The sequence below is a fragment of the Xenopus laevis genome, chromosome 2L (assembly GCF_017654675.1).
Source record: "Xenopus laevis strain J_2021 chromosome 2L, Xenopus_laevis_v10.1, whole genome shotgun sequence".
Taxonomy (NCBI): Eukaryota; Metazoa; Chordata; class Amphibia; order Anura; family Pipidae; genus Xenopus; species Xenopus laevis.
The window spans coordinates 43,462,299-43,476,039 of record NC_054373.1 but is presented as its reverse complement, the minus strand read 5'-3'; the positions used below and the strand labels follow the sequence as shown (position 1 = coordinate 43,476,039).

General features: G+C 42.2%; 1 protein-coding gene across 1 annotated transcript; it reads left to right on the top strand.

Moving 5' to 3' along the window:
* Window positions 1-1,662: 1,662 nt before the first annotated feature.
* LOC121399881 (mitogen-activated protein kinase kinase kinase 5-like) lies at window positions 1,663-9,144 on the top strand. Its single transcript, XM_041581786.1, has 5 exons — window positions 1,663-1,698; window positions 3,561-3,736; window positions 7,834-7,940; window positions 8,633-8,709; window positions 8,920-9,144. Exons 2-5 carry the CDS (start codon window positions 3,721-3,723, stop codon window positions 8,969-8,971), a joined length of 252 nt encoding a protein of 83 aa, XP_041437720.1. The 5' UTR covers window positions 1,663-1,698; window positions 3,561-3,720; the 3' UTR covers window positions 8,972-9,144.
* The last annotated feature ends 4,597 nt before the right edge of the window (window positions 9,145-13,741 follow it).

Below are 13,741 nucleotides of genomic sequence, written 5' to 3'. Positions count from 1 at the left end.
TGGGGAGAACACTGATTGGGGCTTCACTGGAGGGTGGGTGCTGGGTGCATTATGTGATCCCAGGTATGAGAGAGTGTATTTTCATTATTGCTATGATAATTCTATCACCAGTGGCGTAACTAGTCACGGCGGGCCCTGGTACAGGATAATCATTTGGGCCCCCCTGTCGGGCCTTCCCTATGAATCGCATGCCGAAGTGCTGCTGGTGTGCTGCCCCGCTGTGCCCCGGCGCCCACTGTGGCAGAAGATCTTGGAATGTAACTACACCCTTGTTGCTATGGTCAGTGGCCATAGCAACATATGATGTATACACATGTTGCATCAGAAAAGTGTTTTGTCTTGGTTACTGTTTTTCTGATAGTACCACTTAATACACAGCACTATACATTCCCCCAGGCCCATTAACCCTTTACTGGGCTAGGAATTTACAACTATCTGGACACAGACTCACCAGCACCAATTCACTTTGCTTCATGCCATGTATTAATGGGCAGTCTGGCACACAAGGGGGTTAACCGCACAGTCCTGAGAGGAGAAGGCGACACGGTGGCACTTGACTGCACATGACGCGGTTACAGGCTCATGGAGTCTCATTGCAGTTTTGCCCCAAGAGGTCCTGCAAGCGATGCGCCTGAAGACGCAAGACAGGACAGCAAGGTGCTAATTCCATCCTGGGCAGCACGGGTTAAAGCCAAGTAACAGCCAACTTCCAGGGTGGAGCTGCCATGTTGCCCTTGTGCTGGAGGACTCGCGGGGCTTCTCTTCAACCTTGTACCACCAACCCATAATTAATGCACGCTTAGCGCCACCTGTCTACCGAGCCCTGTTGCACAGCCTTCCCTTTCGATTCCCATTGCAGAGCACTGGCCACACCTACCGACAGGGCCTTACATATTCGTGCGCAACCGAGTTTTTCCTATTCCCAAAATATTGCGGGCCCCGGGTGCCAGTCAACACCCACTATCTTTCACCATCAAATTGGGCTGTATTTAAAATGGCTTTTCTGTAAAAATTAGGACTTGCAGGTGTGCATTGCAAATACATGGCTGCCTGTTTTTTCCAGCCCATCATGTCCACTTGGACAATTTAATTAAATGAAATTTTCAAAATCTCTCCACATCTCATGCATTAGTCGTAGGGGCAGGATTTATCAAGTCGAATTAGTCAAATCGAAATTCAATTTTTCGAGTTTTAAAAATTCACAACATTCTAATTTTTAATCCCCTTAATTCAAATGTAATTCGAATGTGAGATTTATCACACCTTGAAAGATAAGTAAAATGGTTGGTGCTGCCAGGGTTGTATTTAGGTCTCTAAGCATCAGACCTAAACACACCCCCTACGTCAGCGTGCCGTCACTTCCGTAGTCTTCCTCGGATCACCTACCTTCTCACCGGGATTTCCTATAGAAAATCCTATGGCGGAGAGGTGGGGAGGCACAGGGCCCGCAGGGGCCTATATATAAATAAGGCCTGGGTTGCTCTTTCCTTCAATTTCTTCCCTAGACCAGTGCATGTTCTTCCTAAAAGGAGCAGCCGGCCCAGGGAAAAGCTACTGGCGTCTAAACATTCGCTCTGGTTTAAGCGTTACATTTATTTTGCAGGATCCGTGTGGCATGTCACACAAGTTTATCAGCAAATCCTTTAGGACAACAGGTGGCATCTCATTCTAAGGGCCGTCTAGCTGATATGAATGAAGGTACCCTAAAATTTCAAATATAACTTTGTCATAAATAGATGTTTTTTTAAGCAGGTAAAAATTTCAAATACACTGAATCCGAGAGTTTAACAAATCTCAGCTCTCTTTGTGGGATTCACCAAAATCTTCAGCTGACTGAATCAGAACCCATAAAAGAGAATGAATTGTTAAAACCCTGAGGTTTCAGATTTTCTTGCCCCCCCTTTTTTCATAACCTTGCCACCAGCCCTAACACTTTCTTCTACAGCACTGCCTGCCCAGGTTTTATCTTTTTCAAGTATCCCCAGCACCAAATTAAGCTGGGTGCATCATGTGCAGTACAGTAAATGTACTATACATAGATAATACATGGGAAGAACATTAAACATTGCTACAGGGCCAGTGCAAGTTTAATGGAGGTTACCAGTTTGCCACAGAAACCTCTAGTTTGGACAAATTCCATTGTTTTACTTGCTGGCTGACATAAGGATGCGACACACACACAGGGGTAGATTTATCAAAGAGTGTAGTTAGAAATCATTACAGTCCGCTAGAGTGAAATACCGCCTCTCTCCATTCATTTCTATGGGATTTTTAAAGACATATTTATCAAACGGTGAAAGTTCACCCTTTGATAATAAGCCTTTAAAAATACCATAGAAATTAATGGAGAGAGGCGGTATTTCTCTCTAGCGGACTGTGGGTGATCTCTAACTTCACTTTCTGATAAATACACCCCATAGAGAGATGGCCAGTTAGAATAAAATATGCTGGTATTACAGGGCTCATTTTCTATTTCAAGGAGCAGTTTTTGGGTGCTAACATGGGTGCACAAACATGTTCATTAGATTCCCTACACAAGGCACCTACACCTGATTATGCTTATTTGTTCATGGGCTGTGCACCAGTACAATGGCTTTACCTTCTATTGTGCATGAGATGAAGGTGCAATGTGCTTAGGTGTGAAGAAATACCTTTTAGAAAGACCTGACTTAGCTGAGCAGTAAGTAAAGGGACCCCTTGGTGCACCCATATGTACTCAATTTTCAGCCAGTATAATGCCATGGAAGCAAAGGGTTCGTCTGCATTATTTGGGGAAAACTTTTACTATGCTGTGAAAAAAGTTGCATTTTCAGTAGAAAACAGTAGTCAGTAGTCCCATGTCCACTAAGCCTGGAGACTGGCATTGAGCAGCATCACTGCACTCAGGTAGGGATCCCAGGCAGGGCCGGAACTAGGGGTCGGCACAAGAGGCACGTGCCTAGGGCACAAAGCTTGGGGGCGCCAGGAACTTACCTTATATGCAGCCCTACCCCTAGTCCGGCAAGTGTTACCACGTTTAAAATTGGGTGCGCTCTGTGACGTCGAAGTGCTTTGCGCACGACCATGCGCGCGCGACGTTGCGCACGGTTACGCACAGTTACGTGCGCGTGCCCTCTGTTGCGCACGGTTATGCACAATTACGCATGCGCGTCCTCATTTACGCACAATTACGCACGCGCCCTCGATCACGCCGTGCGTCCTTGGTTACGCACACGAGTTCACGAAGTTGCCAACGGCCAGCTTTGTTGCCTGGGGCAACTGACAGACCTGGCCCGGCACTGATCCCAGGAGAGGAAACGCCTGTTGTACTTCCTTGGTCCTGTTATCACTCTGCACCCACATACACAATTGATTTGAACCTAGCTAATAGCAGCTAATATAATGCATTATGGGTTAAAAAAAAGGATTTCCTGCGTACAATGTAGCACTTTGCGAATTGCGCTTGGCTTCCTAAATGAGTCTTCTCATAAGATAATGTGTCACTAGTGCTTTGTGATATTGCACTGAGCTTCAGTTTATGACTTGAACCACATTTATTTCAATTCTCCTTTCCTTTACAGGGAATACATTTATCCATGTTAATGACGGTGTGTGGTAATATGGGGCATGTTCTCAGCATTTAGCTACACTTTCCCTTCTTGCCATCTGCATACTTTATCCTTCATTGCTGATCTGATCCTCCTAGCGCTGTAATTATGGGACACCAGAGAAAAATGGAAAATGTCAGGGAATACAGGTATGGGACCTGTTATCCAGAATGCTGGAGACCTGATCCGGATAATGGATCTTTCTGTCATTTGGATCTTCATACCTTAAGTCTAGAAAAAAATCCGAGTTTCAAGCTATTTTCATTGTACTTCGACTAGGGAATAGTCCAAATTCGATTCGAATTTGAAAAAAAATTCAAAAATTCAAAATTGAAATTTATCATGTACTATCTCTTTAAAAATTCGACGTCGACTATTCGCCATCTAAAATCTGCCGAATTGCCGTTTTAGCCTATGGGGGACCTCCTAGAACCCATTTGGAGTCAATTGGTGGACTTTGAAAAATCAAATTTTTGGGTAAAAACTTTGAATTGAATTCGATCTAATGCGTTAATCCTTCGATTTGAACAATTCGAATTCAGCTGAAAACTGACCTATTCGATTGAAAATGGACCTATTACACTGAAAAATAAACTTCAACTTAATTTTGGTTGGTCTTTTTGATTTATCAAGGGTCGAATAGTCAAATCGAATTCGAATTTTCGATTCACACATTCGAATTTTAATCCCCCTATTCAAATGTAAATTCGAATGTGAGATTTATCACAACTTGACCATGGAAACAGTCCTAATTATGGGCCTTCCAGTCTGCTCTAGGAGTGCGTGGGAAAGATTGGTAAAATGGTGGTGCTGCCAGGGTTGTATTTAGGTCCGATGCCGCCCTAGGCGCCAGTGTGCACCCCTACGTCATGCACTGATGTTGCGCACCGACATCAGCGCGTCGTCACTTCCGTAGTCTTCCTCAGACCCCCTACCCCTCACCAGATTTCCTATGAAAATCCATGGTGGAGGGTGGGGAGGCACAGGCCCTTGGGGGTCTATATAAAATACGGCCCTGGGTGCTGCCCTCTTTCTTCCCTAAACCAGTGCATGTTCTTCCTAAAAGGAGCACCGGCCCAGGGAAAAGGCTAATATATGTTTTGGATCTTTACTGTAAACACAAGCTATAGTACCAGTACAGTATAGTATAAATTATTTTCATTTGTGTAAAATGCCTGTTTGTGTATCAGTATACAATAGAAGCACTAGGAGATACTTTGTACATGATCATTATTGCCCTTTATTTATATAGCTCTGACATATTCTGCAGAGCTTATGATCCACATCAGTCCCTGCCCCAGTGGAGCTTACAATCAAAGCTCCCTATCACATTCACACACTAGGGGGCACATTTACCTAGGGTCGAATATCGAGGGTTAATTAACCCTCGATATTCGACTGTCGAAGTAAAATCCTTCTACTTCGAATATCGAAGTATATTAGTAGTGTACAAGTAGTCTAGTGGGCAAAGTCTGCAGAAAGGGGCAGACTATGGGAGTGCTTTTATTCATTTTAGCATCACTGCATGCACACTCCAATTGAGTTAGAAAACAGCACAACAATGGATTAAATGCATAAGGGCCCGGGGCACACTAAGTGTGTTGTCCATTTTCCTCCACAGGCCTTTTTTCTGGAGACGGAGGAAAGCAGATCTACTATTATGTGAACACCTCCATAGCTCAAATAACAGGCCCAGAGTTGGACTGGTGTGGAGCTACATGGAGTGGATATTAAACTAAAATGTATGCATTTGTGTTTTTGCTCTGATATGCACTCCATGTAACTCCACACAGGCAGACAACGGCCTACCATTGGAGCTATGAGGTGTGTGCATAAGAGTGGATCCACTTTCTTCCACCTCTAGAATAAATGCCTGCGGTAGAAAACAGACAATCCACTTAGTGTAACCTTGGCCTTAGATTATTAGTTAATATTGTTAATGATATTGTCATGCTCCAGAACACTAATCTCTACAAGTCACAATAAAGCCAGTAATCTGCCCACTTAGTGCAGTACTATTCCTTCCACTTCTCCTAATTGGTATTGTGAGATTTAAATATATATTACTGATCATCTGGGGCACCTATTGGTCACAAGAGTGCTGCTTTGATATGTTCAGAATCTGAAAGGCCTGGTAATACAATATGTGTAGGACAGTGATCCCCAACCAGTGGCTCGCGAGCAGCCGAGCACCATGTTGCTCACCAACCGCTTTGATGTTGATTCTAGTGGCCTTGAAGCAGGTGATTATTTTAGAATTTTGTGGCATCAAAACCTTGTGTACTGCCAAAAAGAGCCTACTGTAGGCAGCCAGTCCATATAGGGGCTAACCAATAGCCAATCACAGGTCTAATTTGGCATCCCAAGGAACTTTTTGCATGATCATGTTGCTCCCCAACTTTTTTTTACTTTTGAATTTGACTCATGGGTAAAAATCTTTGTGGACCCCTGGTGTAGACTATGCAGTACTACCCCAAGCCTCGCGTTATGGATGGGCGTCAAGTGTCTCATGAAGCATGGCTGAAATCCAACCCTAAAACATTGTTTATTTTCACTATGCTATTGATTGAGTTAAACCACTACGTATTGGAATGATTGTACGATCTTGTCTTAATAGTTACTGCTGTTAGCCTAACATGTCCTTTCCTGGCTAATTGATGCACGCTTCAATGCATAGGTGCACACATAGGTGCTGCCACTCTGATTGGTACATGTGATGCCGAGTGCAGTGCCCAAGGGAACACGCAGCAGTACAAACACTGAGTGTGGGGATGGAGAGTTGCCATTATTTACATGCATTCAAGACCTAAGGCTGGAGCAGAGAAGCCTTACCCTCATCAAGTGAAGAAGAGTAGTTACCCATGGTTAAGAGATTTAATTGAGGAGAGCTTGATGGGAAAATGAATAGAAAAGTGTCACTTAATAAGGTACATCAGTCATGGCACTCTAAAGAGACACAGAGAGAACAGCATGAAACAAATAAAAACATGGAAAATAAAGGAAATGCAGGATCTGCAGATATTTTCAACTGCAAACCAAACTGTGGGGATTGTCCTACTGGCAGAGGAAAATACAGATGAGACAGATTTGGGGTATGTGAATGGCTGCTTGAATCCATCAATCTGTTTAAATGTTTTGAATAGTGGAGCACCATATAAATATAGTTAAAATACACCTACATTTTGTTCAAATATTATGATATAGACTAATAAGAATGTTGACGGCCTGATGTACCAAACCATGTCCATATACACCCCAAACCCCTTCCACTTCACTGTAAGTTGTAAGGACCACAACTGTCAGATGGAAGATTTGCTTTGCAAACAACACCAGAATGATCACAGCTCACAAATACCATTACACTGACGTATAGTATGTTTTTTATTTGTTTCACAAGCATGTAAGCCTGTTATGCATTGGTGTCTAGTCTATTATCGAGCAGCGTGTATGAAACAATGAAACCCAACTGACCTGTAGGGAGTGGCCCAAGGGACTAGAGGACTAGAGCAACTGGTATTGCAAATCCCACTCCTGTGCAGAATGTCCCGTGCCTATAGGTTTAATACTATAAGAAATAAAAGAGAAAGTACAAGGTACTTATACATTGTGAAAGTAAATACAAATATAAATACAAATCAGACCAGTCAGGCTAATTGCTTAGCACAGTTGAAGTACGAATATTTATCTTGCACAGGGACAGGTAACTTTCTTTTATTTACACTGTATATAAAAATTGACAATATACATGTAAGTTATATCTATAAAGAAGTTGCTCATGTGACACTTGCCTGTGTATGCTGGCCCTAGAGTCGTACACTGGCTAAGAGTCATGAGAAAGTAAGTGATCATAGGCTTCAGGAATATTTATATGTTGGACATATACAGTATCTCTTCTGTCTATAAACGTTCAGTAAAACATCCAGACACTGGTTTTTCTCCCCAGTATTTATCTATCTTTGTGTATTGCCTATTGGGAGCTGCCAAATTATATCTCACCATAATCATCATGGTTGGTCAGATCAAATCTGATCCAGAGATTTCAGAGGAATAAATCCAATGTATTCTGCAATGGTTTATTACACACAACAACTCTCCGCTAAGAGAAAACAAATTGCTCAGACTGTGCATTCTGTCTTTATATGAAGTTTGTGCTGCTCTCAGCAGACGTTACAGAAGGGGAGGATAATGTCACTTTATACTGTTCCTGTATAAGTCTGTCCTGACCTTTCTGTAATTCTTTCCTCAGATATTCCACAGACACCTGTCCCTTATGTGTCACACGACAACCCCACAGACCAAGAACTTGTTAATTGGCTGAGGGAACTTGGAGCTACTGACGATGCAGTAAACCAGGTAAAAACGACGTGTGGGATTTTCCCAAGTTCAGTCTTATTGGCAAGCAGCTCTCTTATTTCTTGTTACCATGCATAACAAATAAAGGTATCCATGGAACAGCTGGATAAGACTAGGGGGCAGATTTATTAAGGGTCAAATTGAAAATTTTAATTTTCTAATTTTCTTATTGTCTAAATTGTCAAGTGAATTATTCAAACTTGAATAGAATTTTTTAAAAAAACTCAAATTTGATTTTCGAGATCTGGCCCATTAAGAATTCGATTTAGACTATTCGCCACCTAAAACCTGCCAAGTTCATGTATAAGTCAATGGGAGAGATCCAGTGACCAATTTGATGATGTTTGCAGCCTTCCTGACATTCGAGTTTTTTTCCAGAGAAAAAACGTGATTTGAGTTTGGTCAGATTCAAATCGAATTCAATTCGAGTTTTTTGGGTGGATAAAAGTCGTCCGAATTTACATATTCAATTTTTTTTTAACAAATAAACTCACAATCGAATTCCGAGTAAAATCAAACACATGAATTAGAAATTTGACCCTTGATAAATGTGCCTCTAGCTGTCATCTAGAAACTTGTTTATGTATATACTCTAAGATGTGTATGAAGTACAGTGTGTAGTTCATATTAAAGGATGAAATGAAGTCTTTAATGATATTTAATTATTTCTCTAACCAATTCTAAATCCCCAGTTTGTGGAAGAAGAATACACCCTGTATAATGTACTGCATGATATCACCAAAGATGATCTGAAATCACTCAGACTCAGGTATGTAGGATGATGACAAGTGAATTCCTTTAGACCACACTATATAGTTTGGTTACTTCTTGCCCTTTGCTTCCCAAAGTACAGCTTGTGCCTATGGCTGAATTGTGTGTGTGCTAAACTATACAGACACTGACTAATATTTACTTACTAGTTTACATTATACAGCAAAATGAGTGTACAGCAGTTCATCTCACTTTATTTGTGCCGCAGGCCTATGTTCTCCAAAGAACCACAGAATTCCACTAATAATAACAGGGGCTGACAGAAATCAAAGGACAGTGGCTGAAAGAAAAGTCTAATTCAAGACTGCGGGACAAGGTGTTAAAGCCAAATATGAAACATGATTCACTCAGTGAATAGGACAAGCACAAACCTTGGCTATAATCACCCTTTTATACATTCTGTCTCATTATGTTATATATTATAAGATAATCCTAAGGGCACATATAACAGAAGATTTTGTGCTGTTTCAGACTCCATGTGCTCATTTATTTGGGGCTCCTGCACAGTAACCTCTCCCCATCTGCACTAAACATTTCCTCACTAATCCCCTAAATCTCACCGCTGAATAAAGGTGGGAGTGGTTAGACACCTCGCTTCTGGTATTTTCACTTTCTGATTCTGGTGCCTGCATCAACAACAAGAGCTGAGCCCACTCTGGAACCAGTCTATTCTTTGCTTCCAGTCCCAGTACAAGGGGTTCCTCTGGTCAGAAATTGAGTTAGAGAACCTCAGTGACATTTAAACGAAGCAAGCACCACCCTGTCTGCCCAGCCTGCCTTCAATTTGAATAGGGGAGCAGACACAGTTCTTAGGTGTTCTCTTTGGTGCCAGTTTAAGACGGAGGGTGGACTGATGCTGGGGCCCCATATAAACCTTACCAGTAAGCCACAATGTGGCACTCCCACTCTTATCAAATACCTAATATGGCATTAGATCTATACGGGCACAATGTCATGAAAGTATGAGAAGACTACCCTACTATTTTAACTCCTGCTCTAGACTCTAATGCTATCTGTCTGTATGGAACAACCATACCAGTATCTCTAGGATGCGGCCTTGTGTAGACGGTCGATGTATTGGAGACCTTATCTAAGTACCACCGGTATTTGTACAGTATGGATCATTATCCACGAATGCTCACGGGGACTGGGGTTTTTCCAGATAGGATCTTCCATAATTCTAGAATCTTCATACTTTACAGTCTACTAGAAAAATCATGACCGTAAACATTTAACTTAAACCAATAGGCTTCGGTTTGCTTCCAATAAGGATTTAATTATATCGTTGAGTTATCAAGTACAAGTTTACTGCGTTTTTATTATTACAGACGAAAATGTGGGGGGAACAACAAGTTATGGATTATATTGATTATTGTATGGGAGTCTATGGGAGACGACCTTTCTGTAATCCTGTGACGATTATTCCTGGATAACGGAAGAGATAAGCTCTGGAGAATCAAACGGCGTTGAAGAAATATTATTCTCAATGTGGCAGACGTTTCACTAAATGTGTTGTGCTTCGATGCCCCACAGCTTGTTCCTTAACAGGGAAAGAAGCCAAACTGAAATGATCTATTAATATGATGTCAGTGTGGAGGATGTGCATATCGTTACAAACCCTCACAAACAAAATAAACAGATGTGCATCTTGCAATGTAAATTCATTATATGTAGACAATTTCATTCACCTAACTAACGTGGCTCTTTTAATGATTCTGTTGATTCTTGTACTATTTTGCATTGACAGCCTTGAATGGCCTCCCAGAGGGCGACCTATACCACACAGACATGTGCTTGTTTTGTTACACAAATAACAGTCAGCGGATCGTTTCCAACCTCGGAGTGTCAGGTTGACCGGGGGTCACTGAATCCTTTTCACACCTATAGTCAAAGCTAACTGTTGCTCCACTCCATTCATTTTCATATTCAGGCCCAGTCGCTACAAAGAGAGTAAAATCTGGAAATGTGACTTTATTACACCTCCCCTCCCCAAGCTCGGTTGCTACCTAATCAGCCAGAAAATGGCACCAGGCCCCCGAGGGAAATTCTTCCAATGCGTGAGCTCCTGACCGCAGTCTCTGTGCGGGTATGTGGTGTGCGCATCCAGTAGCGGGAAAAATCGAACAATTGTTAAATGAAGGTCGGTCTATCTTGGCCTATTCTCCTGGGAAGTGTCTGCCTCGTGAAATTTGGAGAAAGTGAATGATAGGACAGAATAAATGACGCGATCTGTGCGTGCTCAGCTGAAGCAACCTCCCGATCGGTGCAGTTTTCGTCTCCTGATAGGAGCACTGATCCTTTGTGCATCTAAGAGATGTCATCGGTAAGTTATTACTTATAGAGCAAACTTGGGGTGCACACTCTATAGCACCGCCAATTAAATTAGGACCTTTCTTTCTCCTTTTAAAGTGATATGAGACTTTTTCAAGAGTTTGCTGTTGACATTGTTTAGCGGCTCATGCTTCCAAGCAAAAAGATTTGGACATTCAGAATCAAATTCCAACATTAATGCAACACTGACTTTTGTCAAAAGCACGTTTTCATAACTCTTGCCCCACTCCTACATCTCTCGGACCTCATCTCTTATATACTTCACCCAACCAGCCTTACCATGCTCCTCTACTGACCTGCTCATCAACTTCTTCTCTCATTACCTGCCTCACATGCCCCGCATTTTCAAGGACTTTTGCAGGGTTCGCACCCCTCCTCTGGCACTTCTCTTACAAACCGGTCTGTCTGGACTTTTCTCCCCAAACTTCTCTTTCAAGACAATACGCCTCTCCACATCTTATCTTAACAAAACGTCACTTTCTCTTCGAGCAAGTCCCTACTCCTTCCACTCTTCTGCTTAATCTACCACCGAACACCACATTCTAGTACACAATTTCTCACCCCACTTTATTCGATCTTGCTCCTCACTCCACACCTGTGTGCTATTGCCACCCTCCCATCTACCAAACGTGTGTGTAGCAGGTCTCGTCATAGCCTCTGCAATAATTGAGGGTCCTAAATTTCCTCAACAAGCTTATTTTGATACCTACTGTACATTGTGTTTTGTGTCCAATAGTGCATATGGTAACTGGCAGCCTCATACTCTTTCGTCAACTGTAATACTAATATCTATATGTGATATTAGTTTGCCTATAAAGAGATTCCAACATTCTACTTTACAGCTGTCTTTACGCACACCTGCATCCTAGTTGGCGCATCCATAAATGATCATGTAAATTGAATCATTAATCCCATTGTGGGATGTGGCTCGCCTTTAACCCGCGTTGCCTTGTGCGCTAATTTCTTATGTGCAGCTTTCATGGTGGGAGAGAGCTCCTTGTCGGGCATCTGAGCGTGGAAGCCGTACAGGCCCGGATTTGTGAGTAAAGAACCAACTGCGTTAGAGCCCGGGCCTAGCCGTGCCCGGGCAGGATTTTAGCTGGGGGCGGCATGTTCTGCCCGCACCCACCCATATTGGTTCAAAACACAACTGGGGATGCGCTGGACGATGACGAATAATTTCCCATGCAGCCAATCCCCATTTGCTCCTGTCCCCCTGGACGGGGACCAGGGGCGCGATATGAATTGTAGTGGGACTAGGGCGACATACCCCACTATGTGTAAATCCGGCCCTGAAGCCGCGTTTACCAATACATCCAGGAAAGGTAAATCAATCATAAGCCGGCGGCCCGCCAGTCAACAATTAATGAACCCAAAATGCATCGACTCGCCTGTGAAGTGTGAAAGGTTTCCGACGAGAAAGGAATCATTCCACTTTTAAATTATTGTAACTTCTGTATCATCTCTGTAATTAGTACATCTCTTTCTGTGAAAGTTCGTTTATATATGTGTACGATGTTATTTAACTGTTCTACTTTTGCACACATAAGTTTTCTTTTCATCGCTAGCCTGTAGCGTCCTCCTCCTTGCTTATACACAATTCCACGGGATGTTCATGTCACATCTTAGTCCATCCAATTACCTCTTTTTTAAAAATAAATCATAAATATTTGGTGGCCTATGCATAACCACAATGGGGCTGCCGCTCTTCTTGTGTTTCTTACTAAGGCAGTTGGTGCTGGATGGCTATGTCGCGAACCTAGTCAATCTCCCTGATATTATCTTGTTGCTAGCATCTCTTCTTGATTGCCCGTTAATATTCTTTGTCTATGTCTTGAATTGAAAATCTTTCGTCGCAGCTTTCCAGGTGAATAACTGACATGAAATTCATTGTCAGAAGCATACTCAAGGTCTTGCATCTGACTCATGTAAATCTTTGGTTCAGGCAAGCATTGTGCCAAAAATGAGCAAAGCCAAACAGTGATATAGCCTCAGGGTTGGCCTCCCCCCCCCGATGATAGAATAAATACACAGACACACATTTGGAAAGAAAAATGACCACACTTTTGCTTTATTAAAATAGACCAATAAGTTTAGCACAATATGCTCTAAACTTTTTTTGGTTAAAAGGCCTAGAAACTACGAGGCAGGATAATAACTATAATCTTTTGATGAGCAGGACGTTTCATATACGCTGCCGGTGAGTTTCACTGAAGCCATAGTGCTACTGGCGGTATTCACTCACCCCTAAAAGTAACACCAATATACCCTCTACTAGATTGTTTCGGGACATTCGTTACCATATAATGAGATGCTTGGACAGTTCAAAAAACCCAAATGTAAGCTGTGCCATAATATCAAGCCTACTAATACAAGGTAATATAGCAACAAATGACAATACAACAAAGATACCCAATAGAACCAATAAGGTGACGTGGACGGGGAGTTGCAATTAAACTTGACCTCCCAGAGCCGTAAACAGGCTTCAAACCAGGTCTGGTACTGAGCGAGTAGCCTGTTTAGAGCTTACAACAGGCCAATTTAGAACCAATGCCATGTGGACCTGCAAATCTGATGGTGGCTTAATCTTTAGCTTAAAATGGGTCCGAAGTGGTCTTTTTTCTCTCTCTTTTTTCTGCTTGTAGTATATAAGTATATTTATATATAATTATATATATATATACAATATTATATATATT